Source organism: Hylobates moloch, unplaced genomic scaffold, assembly GCF_009828535.3.
Source record: "Hylobates moloch isolate HMO894 unplaced genomic scaffold, HMol_V3 SCAFFOLD_14, whole genome shotgun sequence".
NCBI lineage: Eukaryota > Metazoa > Chordata > Mammalia > Primates > Hylobatidae > Hylobates > Hylobates moloch.
The window spans coordinates 11,175,816-11,193,888 of record NW_026652289.1 but is presented as its reverse complement, the minus strand read 5'-3'; the positions used below and the strand labels follow the sequence as shown (position 1 = coordinate 11,193,888).

At 47.0% G+C, this 18,073-nt stretch overlaps 1 protein-coding gene across 2 annotated transcripts in view; it reads right to left on the bottom strand.

Annotated features, from left to right (window-relative positions):
- The window catches only part of RUNX1 (RUNX family transcription factor 1), a 1,082,664-nt gene that overhangs the window by 92,208 nt on the left and 972,383 nt on the right, over window positions 1-18,073 (bottom strand). Inside the window, exons 6-7 of one of the 2 annotated variants that reach the window (XM_058427503.1) lie at window positions 9,000-9,038; window positions 2,962-3,215 (exon numbers count right to left, since the gene is read on the bottom strand). In XM_058427503.1, coding sequence (XP_058283486.1) covers window positions 2,962-3,215; window positions 9,000-9,038 — 293 coding nt within the window. The remainder of the gene's footprint in view (window positions 1-2,961; window positions 3,216-8,999; window positions 9,039-18,073) is intronic. The other variant, XM_058427502.1, reaches the window with a different exon arrangement.

Here is an 18,073-nt window from a genome sequence, read left to right as displayed (position 1 = left end):
GCTGTGGAGTGGAACATAGAATTCAGCTGAGATGAGATTTAAGGCATAGCTAGGGACCGTGATCTTGCCGACAAAAATATTACTTATTTCCTTTTTATGAAAAGAATATTACCATCAGAATCCAAGACCTCTGAACTTCCCTGCTGAAGGCATGTTTGCGTCTTTGGACTCTGGTGTACCAGGGCCTAAACCAGCTGTAATACCATGGTATTACCAAATACATCCTAAGCCATCAAAACAGCTTTTTAGGCTACTTCTGTAAATACAACAAAACACACAGCAAACTTAAGGTTTTCTTAGTAGTAAAAAACATGTATCTCTCATACTGTAAAAAATAAAGGTGTTCCATGGGAGGGAAGGAGTAGGGGAACAGGTTGGGGCTCAAAATAAGCAAGTAGGGTTACTGTAATCTATTTTAAAGAAAATTCATAATTTTAAATCTCTCTTTAGTTCAGAAGACTGATGTAGAGGATTTACCTAGAGAACTTCAGGAGACTCCTAAGAAGCCCTTCAATGATCTTTTTATCAATATCATCAGGCCATATCATTGTTTCACATTTGCTTCTCTTTATCATGGGGAATATAATAATTATTTACTGGTTAACTTCCTAGGGAGATTGCCTGCGGCTTATTTAAGATCCAAATTTTAAGGTAATAATTTCTGTTGAAGCTGCTTGGGAGGTGGTTGGGTGGGCGGATAGAGTGAAGACAGGGACACACAGTAAATGAGCCCGGTTTTGATGTAAGCAGGTTTTGATGTTTTGCTTGCTTTTATCCCTAACATTTTATCCCTTCACATTTGCTGTCTCACTGAATATTTTGTCTACTCTTCTAGTTATGAAGTGAGCTGGTCTCCTCGAGGAAGAAGCCTCTTTTTATGAGGATTGGGGTGGTGACAGATAATAATCAAATGGTCTGATTTCTCTGCTATCCTTCCCTTTCCCCTAAATGTTCTCAGGGGTCCTGCTTGAACTTTTTTTCAAGAGATCTGTATTTTGATTTTTAGTAGCCTATAGATTATCACCCAATAAAACAAATTAATTGTTTTTAAGTGAATTGCCAAAAGTCATTTTAAAAAGGAAACTCTATGGTTATTATGGTTTCTGCTAGCAAGAATTCTGACAGCTCATAAAAGCAATACGTATAATTTTTCATTTTTTAGAAGAAAAATACTTTCATATAATGGCTTGAGACTCTGAACTGCTCCAATTCCTGAAGATTATTTATTAATCATTTAGTCTTTTAATATATTTGAGTGTGGGTTCCCTGGCAGAGGAGGGAGTTCAGAAGAGACCCTGATTTTCCCCCCAAAGGAAGCCACAAATCTCTTAGAGCCCTAGTGCATTGGGGCAGCCAGGTTTTAATGGCCTTTGGTGGTTATCAGCCCGTCTTGCCTCTGCTCTTTATCTGATAGTGACCCCATGGCCCAACCCTGTTGGGTCCCCTCTCAATGCGGGTGCCCTAAAGAGTCACCGCTGAGTCCATTTATGCAAAGGGTTAGAATGATTTAAAAGTAAAATGGTCTCCCAAACCCAAATCTAAGTAAACGGAGGGAGGGAAAAAAGAGTCAAGCAAGCCGCCACGTTCCTTCTCATTTCCACCCCCACTAAAAAACAAAACAAAAAACTGCTTTTAGAAAAGTGAGTGGAAAAAGAGGCGAATCTATAGACACAGCCAACTGCAAATTTCGTTTTGTTTTAGAACTCACAATCTAAGTGTGGAAACTGTATAAAGCTTAAAAATAACCCCAACAATACTTTTTTAAAAAGTGAATATTAGTCGTCGTAATAAGATCAAGACCCAGCTGAGGCCTGGAACTATGAAAAGCTTATATTAAATTAATCTCCCCTTAAAGGGGCCAATTAAACATTTTTTTTTTAGGTAGCTTATCTTTACACTTGGAACCACCTGCCTTGATTAGCCCTTTAAATGAACAGGAAATGACCCGCACTGATTTTACTTAGTCGCATCTTTTCAAACCCACCAAAGACAAAACAGAATCTCCACTGCAGAAATTAAATTCCTACTGCTTGCTGCTAGGGTAGTAGGGTGATTGTTTAGAAACGCCTGGGGTTGTTTTCATACCCCTGTTGAAGGCCAAGGTTTTTAAAGGCAGCTCAAAGCTTTGGGGATGATCAGGGGTGAAAAGTGAAGGGAGATCTTTGGAGCCGCCGCGCTGAAGTCTCCAGCTACGCGCCGTCCCCTCCTCCAGCAGGAAAGCGGGCCGCTGGGACCCCTGGCTCTCCGAAAACAGCCTCGTCACCTTTCGCTACCCCGGGCTTAATCTAGGTGAGCTGATGATAGCATTCAGAACGGTTCCGGGAAAAGAAACAGGATTCGATACTTGCGGCTTCTGGCAGGAGCAGGCTAAAAAGCTCAGAGAACTCTTCAGAAAACTTTTGCAGACTTAACTACGCCCGCGGTGGACTTTGGACATGCTAATTCCTATAGGGCGGCTAGAGAAGGGGAAAAAAATCCCTGACAGTTTCCCTTGCTAGTTTCTTTTCACTGACTTGAAAGCAGAAAAGTCTTACTATTTTATTTCCTGATCCTTTCATCTGAGGAAGACAAAATGGTTTGGGTGTTAATCCAGCGGTAGGGGCAGCAGTAAGTTAGCAAACGGGCTGTCTCTGCCCGGCTGGGTTATAACTTTTCCCACTTTGTATCAAAGCTAAGGCCCCTGCCAGGGAGGTCCCTACCGGCTCCCAGCGGATGTCTTTGGGGACACCCTGATGCTTTCAGCCCTCCTGGGAGGTCGCCCCAGAAAGCTGAGACGAGTGCCTCCCGAGGGTCGCCACGGCAACACAACATCCCCCGCATCCCAAGCTAGGAAGACCGACCCGGGGCTGCGGGGGCCCCTTTCCAGAATCCGGCCCCGCCCGCCTGGCCGCTGCCCTCGCGGATCTCCCCCGGCCTCGCCGGCCTCCGCCTGTCCTCCCACCACCCTCTCCGGGCCAGTACCTTGAAAGCGATGGGCAGGGTCTTGTTGCAGCGCCAGTGCGTAGGCAGCACGGAGCAGAGAAAGTTGGGGCTGTCGGTGCGCACCAGCTCGCCCGGGTGGTCGGCCAGCACCTCCACCATGCTGCGGTCGCCGCTCCTCAGCTTGCCGGCGAGGGCAGCGCCGGCGTCCGGGGCGCCCAGCGGCAACGCCTCGCTCATCTTGCCTGGGCTCAGCGCGGTGGAAGGCGGCGTGAAGCGGCGGCTCGTGCTGGCATCTACGGGGATACGCATCACAACAAGCCGATTGAGTTAAGACCCTGCAAACAGCTCCTACCAGACGGCGACAGGGGCGCGGATCTTCAGCAAGCAGCTCCCGGGAGACCAACATACACGTTCAGGGGCCTTTATTACTGCGGGGGGGGGGGGTGGTTAAGGGAGGAAGGAGACTAAGTCACTAACAGTCCAGGAGGGGAGAAAGTTCTGGTTCTGCCGATCGGCCTCCGACCCAGGATGGGCTCCTAGCAACCGATTGCTTAGTGCATTAAAAAGTGGAGACTATCTTCAACCGATTGCTTAGTGCATTAAAAAGTGGAGACTATCTTCTTCGAATCTTGCTTGCAGAGGTTAAGTTCTGTCTTTGGCTGTTACAAAAGTTCCTGAAGGCAAAATTCTCATACACTTCCTAAAATATTTATGCGAAGTGTAAAACGACCAGCAAACACATCATTTGGAAGTTCCAGTAGTTAATGCCTGTCAGTTTTTTGCAGGTGAGTTTTGTCTAAAGTCCCAACAGAACACAATTATCTCCCGTAACAAGGCCACTTTTATCATGCAAAACTGGCTTCAGTCCCGAAAAGAGCTGCGACTTCCAAAGGTCGTGCTACTGATGTATGTGCACGTATATATAAATATATACATATGCTCTACTTCATAAAATATTTACAATACAATCTGTGGAGAATTTAAACACAACAGAAATCCATTAATGTACGCTGCAGATTTTTTTAAGTAGCCTTGAAAATCAGCTTCAGTAGTTGCAGCAGTGCTGAACTAGAAGTACTTGTCATGTTCTCTGTTCTCTCAATGAATTCTGTCAAAACGCTCAGTGCAGAAAATTCAGCGTTTCAAAGATCTTCAGCTAATCTTAAAATAACAATCATAAGAAGAAGGCCCAGTCGATGACACTCAGGGTACTACAGCTCTCCCACATCTGTGAACTCGGGTTTGGGGATGTTGGTTAAGTTTGTGGCTGGTCCTGTGGTTTGGTGGGAGTTGAGCAGCCGCAGAGTCACACACACGCAAACACGCACTCTTCGGAAGGCAGCCACTGTCTACATCAGCTGGGTGACTCAGCCCCGACTCGGGCAGCAGCGAGACGATACTCCTCCACCGTCGCCCAGCACCCGCCGGTTAGCTGCTCCGAGGCACGAACACCCACGAGCGCCGCGTAACCGCAGCAGGTGGAGCGGACCTTGAGGGAGGGCTCCGCGGCGCAGATCGAAACAGATCGGGCGGCTCGGGTTACACACGCACTCACACCCTGCCACGCACACTACCACGCACACGCAACTTCACGGCTCGCCTCGGACCACAGCGCACTTTCTCCCGCTGTTGTAAAAGGAAAATAATCGGGGAAAAGTTCGCAGCCAGGAAATAAGTTGAAAACATCCAGCCAAGAAGCCAGTTAATTCAAAAGGAAGAAAGGGGAAAAACAAAAAACAAGAAAAGGAAGGTCCAACGCTGGCCAAGGAGAAGCAGCAGAGGTTGACTTCCTTCTGGCGTCCCTAGGAGCCCCGGGAAGAAGTGCCTGGCGGCGCTGGGCCGGGCAGCGTGGTGCCCTGGCTGGGTCCGGCCGCGGGGCGCCCGTCCCGCCCGCGCCCGCTGGCTCTATGAATGAGAGTGCCTGGAAATGAACGTGCTTTTACTGTAAGCCCGGCCGGAGGAATTCCATTCCCTCAGCTCGTTTGCATAGGGGCGGCGGCGGCCAATCACAGGCCTTTCCGGTATCAGCCAGGGCGCGGCTCGCCGCCGCCGGCTCCTGGAATTGGCCCGCGCGCCCCCGCCGCCGCGCCGCGCGCTACTGTACGCAACCCCGGCGGGGAGTCGGAGGCCATCCCCGCCTGCATGCTGGCCCGGGGCCCCGCCCGCGTGCGGACCCCGCTCCGCAGCCACACGCAGGCTTGTGCGGCTCCGCAAGTGGCCACGGTCCGGAGACCTGGGAAAAGAAAGCAGGCCCCGCCGGCCCGAGGAGGACCCGGCCGGCGTGCCGCGACCCGCTGCAGGCAGGCGCAGTGGCCGCCACGGGGCTCCCGAACCGGGGCTGCAGCCCGCGGACGGCCCCAGATCCTGCGAGGCCGCCCAGGGCCAGGCCTCCGCTTCCAGGGCGGGGGTGCCATTCGGCCGCGGGGCCCCGGGGAGCCGCTCCGCGCTCGTGCACCGTCCGGCTGGCAGCTGCGGCGAAGCGGCGCTGATTCCCTGCATGAGGCCGGACGGCGTCCGAGCGTGCCGTTTGCTCTCAGCGTCTTCCCTCGGGTCGGTTGCTGTAATGGGCGTTTTTTACCGCTGAGCCTGGGCCGCGGCTCGATCCCTCCGCGCGCCTCACTGTTGCTGCGTGCGCCAACGGCCCGCGAGGAGTTTCTCAGTCAGGAAAGACCCTAAGAAGGCGCGGCTGGAAGGAAAGTTGAAAGCAGCCGCGCGGCTTGCTTCCGGGCCTCGTAGCGCCTGCCCCAGCAGCAGCCGGATAGCCCGCCCGGGCCCCGCGTCTCCCTTCCGGCTCCCCGGAAGCGGCCCCCGCTCCTCTTCCCGCCCCCGCGCGCGCGAGCGGCCCCAGGTGCGGAACCCACCCAGGCTTCGCGTGCGGGCGGCCGCTTCCCCCTGCGCCGGTCCCGGCGGCGCTGCGGGCATTTTCGCGGAGCTCGGAGGGCCCCGCCCCCGGCCCGGCGTGCGCGGCCAACTCCGACCCCACCCGGCGGGGCTCCCTCCCCGCGGAGGCTGCTCCCGTCCCCACGAGTTTCTCCACGCCCTCCCTGCCGGGCCCTGCACCTCCTGGGGCCTCTCATCCACCCCGGGGCTGCAACCCAGTCCCCGGATCCCGGCCCCGCTCCACCGCGGGCTGCTTTGCGGTCCCCGCGAAGCCCCTCAAGCTCCCCCGCGCGGGGGTCCCTCTCCGACCTCACGGGGCCCCTCACGCCCGCTCCTCCCTCCCCCAGGGATAGGGTGCTGTGGCCAATGCCGCGCAGGGACTCCCCGGGCGTTGCCGCGGGCCCGGACGCAGGAGGGGGCCGGGGTTGGCTGGCGTAGAGGCCTTTCCCCGGGCGGGCCGGGACTGCGCGGAGCTGTCGGGACGCGCCGCGGTTTCTGGCGGACGCCAGGGGGCAGCAGCCGCCCTCCCTGGACGCCGCGCGCGGCCCCCGGTGCTCCCGGAACGCCCCCGACGGCGCGGGGCTGTGCGGCCCGCCTCGTGGCCTTCGGGTCGCCCGGGAAGAACTAGAGTTCGAGGAGAAAAGACAGGAAGCCGCCCCAGAGCCCACCTGAGCTGGAACGGCTACGGCGCGTTTCCGAGGTTCCAATATAGAGTCGCAGCCGGCCAGGTGGGGACCCTCGGACCGAGACTCCCCGCTGTGCGGCCTGGTTGGGGTCTCTTCCCGAAGCCCCTGTTCCTGGGGCCTGACTCGGCCCGCTCTTGGCTGTCTGTGCTTCAGGAGCCCGGGCTTCCGGGACTAAGGCGGGCGGCCCGCGCCCTCAACCCTCTCCGGCCTCCGCTCCCCCTGGGCACTCCCAGCACCCGAGTTCAGTTTTGTTTTAATGAACTTGGGGTCTCGGAAAGAAAACTTACTACGTTTTTTCTTTTAAAATGATTTTTTAAGCCTAATTCCAGTTGTAAACGCCCCCGCCAAACGTCCACTTTCTAACTCTGTCCCTGAGCAGAGTGCATCGCGCGCGCCTGCCCGCCCGCAGGGGCCGCAGCGCCTTTGCCTGCGGGTTCGGACGCGGCCCGCTCTAGAGGCAAGTTCTGGGCAAGGGAAACCTTTTCGCCTGGTCTCCAATGCATTTCCCCGAGATCCCACCCAGGGCTCCTGGGACCAACCCCAAGTGCATCCCCCAGGACCCTCGAGATGCGGGAGGGAGCACGAGGGTGTGGCGGCTCCAAAAGTAGGCTTTGACTCCAGGGGAAATAGCACACTCGGGTGATTTGCCCCTCGGAAAGGTCCAGGGAGGCTCCTCTGGGTCTCAGGCCGCTTGCCTAAAACCCTAAACCCTGCGAGGGGGCTGCGGTTTCCCAGGAGGGAGTCAAGTTCCCTTATCGAGTAAGGGAAGTTGGTCCCAGCCTTGCATGCGACGAGTTTAGCCTTCAGACGCAGCGTCGTGGGAGCTGCTCAGCTAGGAGTTTCAACCGATAAATCCCGAGTTTGAAGCCCGACAAAAAGCTGATAGCAATCACAGCTTTTGCTCCTTGACTCGATGGGATCGCGGGACATTTGGGTTTCCCGGGAGCGGCGCAGGCTGTTAACTGCGCAGCGCGGTGCGCTCTTGAAAACAAGAAACAGACCAACCTCTGCCCTTCCGTACTGAGGATCTAAAATGAATGGAAAGAGGCAGGGGCTCGGGGGACAGGGAACCCCTTAGTCGGCCGGGCATTTTACAGAGCCTGCACTTTCAAGGACAGCCACAGCGTGTACGAAGTGAGGAATTCCTTTCCACCAAGAGCCCTCATTTTAGCGACAATACAGAATTCCCCTTCCTTTGCCTAAGGGAGAAAGGAAAGGAAACATTACCAGGTTCATTCCCAGTGTTTCCCTGGAGTAATGCTAGAATTTACTTTTGTCATAATGCAAAATTTTAAAAAAATACAACGAAGCGATACGTCGGGCGGATGCTACGTGACAGATTTTTCCAAATTTTGTTGCGGGGAGAGAGGGAAGAGAATTGAAAAAGGCTTACAACAGGAATGAAATGTAAATTTCCGCAGTGGATTTAAAAAGTACTACTTGGTTAGTTGGAAGAAAATTTCATTGGAAAACAGTAACAGTTCATTTACGTTTTTCTTTTTTTTTTTTTTTTTTTCTTCTACAACTTAAATAACTGTAGGTGGTCTCAGAAGATAACTAAATCTTTTACATTTTTGCTCTTTCAAAAACCTCCCCAAAATATGCATAAAGATGGGATTAGAATCTCAACAATTCTCTTAAAATTACCCTTTGCGAGCAATATATTTCCAAAATTACATTTGTAAAAATGCAATACGTCTAAAAGAATTATTTCTATTTTAAATGACCATTTACATTTTAAAAAGTAGAATGTATCTTGCTATGGTTTGGAACCAGATAGCTGCAGTTTGTATTGATGTCACAGGGATGGAAAACAATTTTGATGAAGAGTAACATGTATGTACAAATCACCTGCCATACACACTATCCAGTTTTGAACATTGGAATTTAATTAAACATTTTTTTCTGCTGAAGTGGCTTTGAGATTACTTCACTTTTCAAATCTAATTACCATGAGGGGGGAGAGGAGAGCCCTTAGTTCTTCCATTACATCCTTCCTCCATCTGAATGTTTCTGTGGGATGCTATGGTTAATGTGTGATTATTTCACTTTCACTTCATAAACCCATTGTGTACCTCACAAGTGGCAAGCTGAGGACATTTTAAAATTAATCTTTTTAAAATTTAGGAATGCTTAGTAAACATTTGACTCTCATAAAAACCTTGCATACCACTGCTATAACACAGGTAATAAGCTGAGCTGTGAGAGAAGCCAAGCTCTATTGTGTTTTTAGAGAGTTGTATAGAGGCATTTAATAGCAGCAGAATGCACCTATGGTAAACGCTGTAGAACTGAGGGTATCATTTAAGCTTTCATTGAAATATTTTATATGGTGTAACATTTACAATATGGAGAACTGCTTTTAAGTATATTGGAATCAGCAGAAACAGCCTTAATTATTTGGTTAAATTATATCACAAGTTATGCATAGAGATACATAAATATAAAATCATATACACATATATGAAGGTGTGTATTTTATTTAAAAGTATAACTTGGAATTTAACATACCGTGGACGTCTCTAGAAGGATTCATTCCAAGTATGCATTCTGAAATAACAGAAAGTAGGAAAATAAAAGTAATGCAAGTTTAAAAATTAACTTTCCTCCGACTTTTTTTTTTTTTTTTGCTAGCTCATTTCTTCTCACACTTTTTAGCACTGGAGATTTTTATAGCTTTGACACAAAAATGACTTAAAATAGTAAATCACCAAATAAGAAATAAAATTCCTTATGCACGTGGTTTTAGGTACCTTCAACCAATGTTCTCCTTCACTAGCTAATACTGAATATCTGTCGTAGAATCACCTCTTTTAAGCTCTGTGTGTGATTAAAATGTGATTTCTTTAATGAAGATTTAAAATATATTTGGAAGGTGTAGGAATGTTAGAATTCAAGGTAAAATTAAAACCAAACCCTAACTTAATGCAAAAACATTTATGATCATTTACTTCCAATGATAGGACATTTTAGAAACGTTTTCCCCTGCTTACTCTCCTTCCCTTCTCTCTGCTAGGCAGGCAAATTATTTACATCGAAACCTCTCACAAGTTCTAATAGATTATATCAATTATTATGAGAAATAATTGTTATGTGATAATTCCCAAATATGTATCACTTACTGTACACATTTACAACTATAGGTAAACCCATTGAGCAAAGTCACATGAAGCTCTTTTTCTTTCCTTTGAATATCTACATATAATGTTGTGAATTTGAAATTACTCTATCAGCCTTGCATATTGATAACAGCACTGAGTCACAAAGAGGAAATACTGTTCTTCAAAGACAGGATTTGAGCATTTCAAATGCTGCAGACCTAAAGCTTTCAACCCCATGCCACAATATTTAGTATGCTGTTTTTTTTTAAATAAAACTTTTAAAATAAGAAAGGAGACAATTATTTTAGATTTCTAGATGCTGTTTAAATAGGCAGGAAAACAAGATTTGCAGCCTCTTTGGTCTTATATTTTTGCCAAAGTCAAAGGAACAACTAAAATAAGAGATTCTGAAGGACTGCTCTATGATGAAATATTAAAGGAATTAAATATGTATAGTCTCGAAGGAGCATCCAAAAGAAAAAAAAAACCGAGATTGTGGTTTACAAGTAGATAAAATGACTTCATGAAGACTTTTCTTTTTAAAGAGCAAGGCAGAGAAATAATCATTTGCACTAATTGTGAATGATAAGGTAAGAAATAACAAATGTATCCTGAAGTTACGTCAGCTCAGCTTTAATAGGTGTTGGGGCAGTGGGGTGGGGGTGTGGAATCCACAACGGTAAGACTGACCAGACAGCACACCCAGGGGAACCACACACCCTGGAAATTATCTCTTGAGACCCAGAGAAGCTTTTCCACGTCTGAGTCTAAGAAATTGGAGTAGGAGAGCAAGAAAACACAAGTTCATCTACACACCTAATAGTTCAGCAATTCTGAGGGAAAAGCCAGGATTTTTTAAACCCAAAAACAAGGGCAAAAATGAGTGGATTTTGAAAACTATGATTGGTAACTATTAAAAACTTTCTTAGTTTGTCGTGTATCAGCAGCCTTGAGAACACAGCAAATGTGGTTAAATTGGGGAGGGGGAAGGGGTAGGGGGTGAGAAACTGCTGCCCAGGTGAAGTAGCACCTGTGGAGGTTTGAAATGATTTGCCCATGAAACTGTTAAAGATGCCAGAACCCAAACTGCAAGAGAGGAGAGGTTGTGTGTGTTTAAGACAGTGAACAATGAATCTGGTAGCTCATCCTCCAGTGTGCTAGCTCACATGCTCGCTCTCTCTCTCTCTGTCTTCCCTACATCCCCCATTGAATGTAATTATATGCCAGGCACTGGGTGAAGTGCTTTTATATACTTTGCCTGATTTAATCCTTACAGGAACATCATTGCTACCCCCATTTTACAGATAAGAAACCTCACCCTTGGAGAGTTCAGGAAACTTGCCCAAATTCACATCACTCTTGACCTACACACACACACACACACACCTACATATAGGTCCACATGCATGGTAAGCTATGTTCTTTTTTGATCATGATTATTTATTTTTGTGGCTATCCTTGGTAGAGTTCTAAAAAATTAACTCTGATCTCATCTTCCACTTTTATCCTCCCCTGTCTCAGGGTCTAGATCAGAAAATATCTTGGAAATTCTTCACCATGCAAACCTCATATCTTTAGGAGTCAGATTTTAATGTCATTTCTGTCATCCACAGAGTTTGAGGAGAAAGCCAAGGTCCATTTGGCTGAGAAGCTTTTACACTGATAATAATATAAAATGGTGTTTTAGTCTTTTCCCACCTCCACTAGTTCAAAAGGGCATCTTTAGGACTTTCCTAGATACAAGGTATTTGATTCACCTGCCTTCAGCGTTCCTTGAACGCTTCCTCTGTTCCAGGCAAGGTGCTAGGCTCACTGATGACAAACGCCAAACAGATGAGAGTAAAGAAGTGTCATGGCTGTTGGTGGACACATGTCCAGGGTCCCAGGAACTGGTGGGAGGGAATATAAGAGGAAGAGGGGCCAGCAGCCCCTGGTGGGCTCAGGAAAGACCTTCCTTCCTAGCAGAGGTGATTTTTGACTTGACTTTTGGAGGATGGGTAGATTTTTAGGTGGTTCAAAGAGCTAGAGGAGGGATTTAGGGAGGGGACGGTGGGGTGGGGAGATGGTGCTCTGGGTTGAATAAGCATCATGAGTAAGGGCGTGAGTTTATGAAACACATCAGTGTGTCAGTTCCAGTACAGTTGGGGCATAGGTTTGAGACCAGGTTGGGGAGTGGGGGAGGGAGTGCAGCAGTTCACAAATACATAGACATAAATAGCTCATTGGAGGCACGTGCAACCTGACGAAATGTGAACTTCAACATGCGGGAAAATTGATCTGTCAAAGCCAAACTGGGAAATAACAAAATTAATAGAATAAAGGAAAATGCCAGCTTTGGAGGAAAACCATGTCCCAAAGGCCACAAAGGGGCCATGAAAACAAGGACTGAAAATATTCCACTGGATTTGTCTACAGAGAGTGCCATGTAACCTTTGCCAAAGGAGCTTCAGTTGAGTGGCAGCAGCAGAAATGAAGCAGAGAGTAGAAAGCGAATGGGATGTAGGGAAGGAGAGAATGAAACTTGTTAGAGGAGGGAGGGAAACTGGTGAGGTAGCAGGAGGAGGGAAAGACCAGTGTTGAGAGGTGTTTGTGTATGTATATGTGTGCATGTGTGTAAGATGGAAGCAACCTGAGAAAATTGGTGTTTGCCACGTGTATTTTACTGAAAATAAAATTCATCAGTTTCCACTTCAACCGAGGTCTTCCTCTTGTTTTCCCCACTGCACCATCATTCTCCCAGTTTCCAGACTTGGATCCATGGATTGATCTTTGCCCTCATCCAGTCTGTTGCCAAGATCTCTTTTTGATTTCTTTGGTTGATAACAATTCGGCCCCCACCTTTCAATTCCTATTGACATCATTCTGGTTCAAGTTCTTATTACCTCTCTGAAGATTTCTTACAAAGATCTCCGAAAAAGGAGGTTCCTGCTAATTGTATATAGTACTTCCAGATTAGTCTCCTGCACCATAGTTCTGCTGACTGTGTTCTCCTGGGCATCTGGAATTCAATGCAAGGTCTTTAGCACAGTTCTGCGGGATTAAGAGCCACCCTTCCTATCCTCATCTTGGAGGGGGGCAGATCCTTCTGCCTCAGGTGAAATTGCCTCTCAAAGACCAATCACATGCTTCATCGTCATTTCCACATCTCCTGTGTGACTTGAATTATAATGTATTTTGGGTTATAGCTATTTAAATATATTGGGTGGTGGGGCGGGTGAGAGGAAGTGGTGGAACCACCCCTTCCCTGGCTTCAGGTTTCTATGTGGAAAAACATTCCTTAATGTAAAACTCTTGACCTCTTTTTACACCCTCATTCCTCCTCCACCATAAAAGATTGAATTATCTAGTTAGTAGCGTTGGAAGCAGAAACCAGTTGTAGAAGGCAGAAACATAAAATGAACCCCTCAAACTTTCCACCCTAATCCTTGGGGCTGGGAATATGATGAGCTGTCATGGTCTGGTTATGTTACATGGAAAAAAGAGGTTTTTTTGCATATGTAATTAAGGTTACTGATCAGTTGGCTTTGACTCACTCAACAGAGAGATTTTCCTGGTAGCCCTAATCTAATCACAGGAGACCATCACAAACACAGTGTTTTCTCAGGCTGGGGCGGAAGTGAAGTCAGCATTGCAGCTGGAAGACAGAGCAGGCACTTGCAAGAACTAGAGAGCAGTCTCTAGATGCTGAGGATGACCCCTGATTGACAGCCAGCAAGGAAATGAGGGCCACCATGCTACAGACCAATGGAATTGCATTCTGCCAACCACCTGCATGAGCCTGGAGGTGAATTTCTCCCTAAAGCCTTCAAGTAAGGGCTCAGGTTAGCCAACCCCTGGATTTTTGGCCTTATGAAGCTCTGAGCAGAGAATCTAGTACAGCACCACCAGATTTCTGACCTGCAGAACTGTCGGCTAAATTTGTTTAAGCTGCTAAGCTTGGCAATTTGCTCGTTTGACAGCAATAAGAAAGCAAGTACCCTGGGCATGCTCTTTCCCTCTCCTTATTGTTTTGGGGAGACACTGCTTGGGTACTGGTGAGTGAGTCTCCCTATTTCTGGAGCTCAGTGACAGGAAGCCACATACCTAAGCCATGCTCTCCAAAAGTTCTATCAGTGACAAAGCTGGTATTTTTATCTCCATCTGCTTGACTCCTTTGTCATCTCACTGTTGATTGTGGATCACTGGAGAGCAGGGGTGTTTTTTATTGAGCCTCCTAACAGCCCACCAGATAATTGTCTTCCTCTCTCTAGATTCACTGTCATTCCCACACAAATGCACCAGTGGATTGTGAACACCTTGCCAGCGAGGCTGTGTTTTACTCACCTTTAAATTCCCTAGGCAGCACTGCAGAAAGTGAATGCGTACCTGAGCCCCTGCAAGTCTGGTTAACCACAGATTCTGCCTCAGCCGGTCTGGGAAGAAGCCTGAGATTTTTGGTTTCCCGTGAGCTCCCGGTGTTGCCACTGCTGCTGGTTCAAGGCCTGCACTCAGAGTTGGAGGATCCAGTATCTCAGATAGAACTTTTTATTTTTTTTTTTAGACAGAGTCTCACCTGTCACCCAGGCTGGAGTGCAGTGGCATGATCTCCGCTCACTGCAACCTCCACCTCCTGGGGTCAAGTGATTCTCCTGCCTCAGCCTCCTGATTGAACTCGATTCTCCTGCCTCAGCCTCCTGAGTAGTTGGGACTACTGGCACGTGCCACCATGCCCAGGTACTTTTTGTATTTTTTGTAAAGATGGGGTTTCATCATGTTGTCCACGCTGGTCTCGAACTTCTGACCTCAAGTGATCTGCCCACCTCGGCCTCATAAAGTGTTGAGATTACAGGTGTGAGCTACCAAGCCCGGTGGCGATTGGACTTTTTAAGCTGTTGTTACGGCCTGAATGTTTGTATCCCTCCAAAATTCACGTTGAAGCCCTAATCCTCCATGTGCTGCTACGAGTAAGATATGTAGGAGGTGATTAGATGAAGATGAGGTTGTGAGGCTGGGGTCCTCATGATGGGATTAATGCTCTTACAAGAAAATACCAGATTGATCTCTCTCTCTCGCTCTCTTTCTCTCTCTCTCCCTCCCTCCACCGAACCCAATCATGCTGGTACCCTGATCTCAGACTTCCCAACCTCCAGAGCTGTGAGGAAATACATGTCTGCTGTTTAAGCCACCCAGTCTGTGGTATTTTGTTATAGCAGCCTGAGCTGACCAAGACAAGTATGGTAATGGAAGTCACCAGTACATCTTCTATCAGGCCTCACAAGGAGCTGCTTTACATACATTATCCCATTTAATTCTTGAGCAGTGAGTGGTCCATCATTACTCCCTTCACTTTACAGATGAGGACACTTAAGATTTAGTAATCGGTCCACTCATTCTAAGCCCATGCAGTTTGCCTACAGAGTGCCCAGTTGTAGCCAGCAGCTTCCAAGATGGTCAAAACATTATATTACCAGTCAAATTTCCTTATTAGATCCTGACAAGTTGCCTTTAAACCATTAGGACAGGCTGAGTTCAGAGGCTCAAGCTTCTAACTCCAGTGCTTTGGAAGGCCAAGGCTGGATGACTTGCTTGAGCACAGGAGTCTGAGACCAGCCTGGGCAACACAGCAAGACCCCATCTCTACAAAAAACAAACAAAAACTATGTGGACATTCTTTCTTATTCTAGAGCAGCACATCCAATAGAAATATAATGAGAGTCATACACATAATTTAAGATTTTCTAGTAGCCACATTAAAAAAGTAATGGGCAAAATACATTTTAATATGTTTTATTTAACCCAATCTATTGAAAACATTGTCATTTGAACATGTAATCAATATGAAAATTATTAATGAGCTATTTTACATTTTTCTTTTGTTTCTGTACTATGTCTTCAAAAGTCTGTGTGTATTTTACATTTATAGCGCATCTCAATTTGGTTTAGCCACATTGCAAGTGGTCGATACTCATTTGTGTCTAGTGGCTACCATATTGGACAGTACGGTTCTACAGGAACCACTGAAAACACAATTCACCCTGGATAGCAATTTTGCTACTAGTCTGCTAGTGCTTGAGTGAGCTGTTTTTAAACTGCTGTTAGTGAGGACCACTAAACAGTGCATCTTCCTTGACTCATGTTTTCCCTCTGCGCTGTCCTGAAGCAAAGTTCAGAATTTTTATTACAGCATGACCTGATTGACTCAAAGGTGGAAGAACACACATAGTCAGCAGCAATAACTGAGTTGCAAAGGCCTACTAACCACTGACAACACCACTAATGCATTTTTACAGCCATGGATAGCCACAAGTTAATCTCACGCATTGTTCATTTCCACTTAACATTCACCAGTCATGCATGCCTCAGCCTATAAAACAGTGCTTTGGTTTCCTTGAGCTCGGACACAATATTACAAAAGCATCTCCTGTCCCTTTCTTTCCAGCAAAACCAGTTCCCTATGAAACACACCTGATGTATTTTTAAATATAAGCATTATGGATCAGAAATTAGAGGTTCTCTTTTTAATAGGCCATGATTTTAAAATAGAATTTCCAATTGGTTAAACGATACTCACTCTCAAATAGGAATTCCTATAAACAGGTTTATTTTGAAATATAGCATATACATTTTTCAGAAAACCATCAATGTTTCAGTTTGCTAGCAATCTACCAGTTAAAACACAGTAATAGATCAATTCAGAGAGGCAGCCACTGGTCTAATGGTCTAAGCTATGGAATCCATCCTCATCAGAAGAAATAACCAAGGAGCAGGAAGGTGGGGAGAGGTTCAGAACAGAAACCACTGCCCCTACTTTCCTGCATTGGTTCTTAAGGGGCTGCTGGGAACCCCTGAAGGTCCAAGTGTCTCTTTTGGGCAAAGATACCAGTTTCTGGCTGGTCACAGTGGCTCCCGCCTGTAATCCCAGCACTTTGGGAGGCAGAGGCGGGCGGATCATGAGGTCAAGAGTTGGAGATCAGCCTGGCCAACGTGGTGACACCCCATCCCTACTGAAAATACAAAAAGTAGCTGGGCGTGGTGGCGGCGCGTGCCTGTAGTCCCAGCTGCTCGAGAGGCTAAGGCGGGAGAATCGCTTGAACTCGGAAGGCGGAGGTTGTAGCGAGCTGAGATGGCGCCACTGCACTCCAACCTGGGGGACAGAGCCAGATCCGTCTCAAAAATAAATAAATAAATAAATAAATAAATAAATAAATAATAATAATAATACCAGTTTCTATCTGTTAGTCCTATGGGTTGAAGGCAGAGGTTAAGGGGCCGATGTGTGGACCCTGGAAAGGGTGTGGGCCCTTCTCCACATTCTCTTTGGTTCCATCAGCTACAGACAGAGGTTATGTTTTAAGAGATACACTAAGAAGTCACTCTCCACATGAAACCAGTCTTCTCTTTGAGTGATATCCTTCAGCTAAGCATTGTGGGAAAGTATCCAAGTGGAGCATCTGAAAATTGCGCTCCAGGGAGGGGAGTTTAGGGACTTGTCCATGGCTTTCAGTTCCCTAATTGGTGAACATCATACCGATAAGATTTCCTGGTGGAGGATAGATGCAGAGTCTATAAAGTTGCTAATACTTCTGGAGTCTGCTTTCTTTTGTAATCTGCTTTATTTGAGGCATTTTAGTTAATATATTTAAAGCTATTTCCACCACAATGAATTAGAAACTTGACATGATTTTTTTTTTTTTTTTTTTTTTGAGATGGAGTCTCGCTTTCTTGCCCAGGCTGGAGTGCAGTGGCGCGATCTCCGCTCACTGCAAGCTCCGCCTCCTGGGTTCACGCCATTCTCCTGCCTCAGCCTCCCTAGTAGCTGGGACCACAGGCGCCCGCCACCACGCCTGGCTAACTTTTTGTATTTTTAGTAGAGACGAGGTTTCACCGAGTTAGACCAGGATGGTCTCGATCTCCTGACCTCGTGATCCGCCCGCCTCGGCCTCCCAAAGTGCTGGGATTACAGGCGTGAGCCATGGCACCCGGCCCATGATTTTTCTAAGTTGAGTAAAAAAGAAATCAATGAATGTATGAATTAAAAGCAGGGGTCCTGTTCCTCATGTCCCACATGCTATCCCCACAGCAAATGCTCTTTCCCAAACAGAATCGTTTATTTGGATTCTTTGTGTTTATAATTTACTCTTTCACTAGGAGAATTATGAAATAGAAAGTAGTTTTTCCTTATGCAACTTTTGTGTTCAAAAATAACGGAGTCATTTTAATTGGTTCCTGAAGGGAGGAGGGTAGGGGATTAACTGCAGACCAGCTTGATAAGATGACCCTTAGTGAGCTGGTAGAGCCAGTAGGTAGGTCTATGTTAGACCTTAAATGTGGACAATGGTGGGTACAGGACAGGCAAAGGAAAATTCCCCAAAGCTGGCTGAAACGGCAAATTTCTACGTGGACAACTAATTCTTGGATACTTGGAGTAAAGACATTAATATATATTATAAAGACATAAATACATATATATTCTATATAAAGGTATATATGAGATTCACACACACA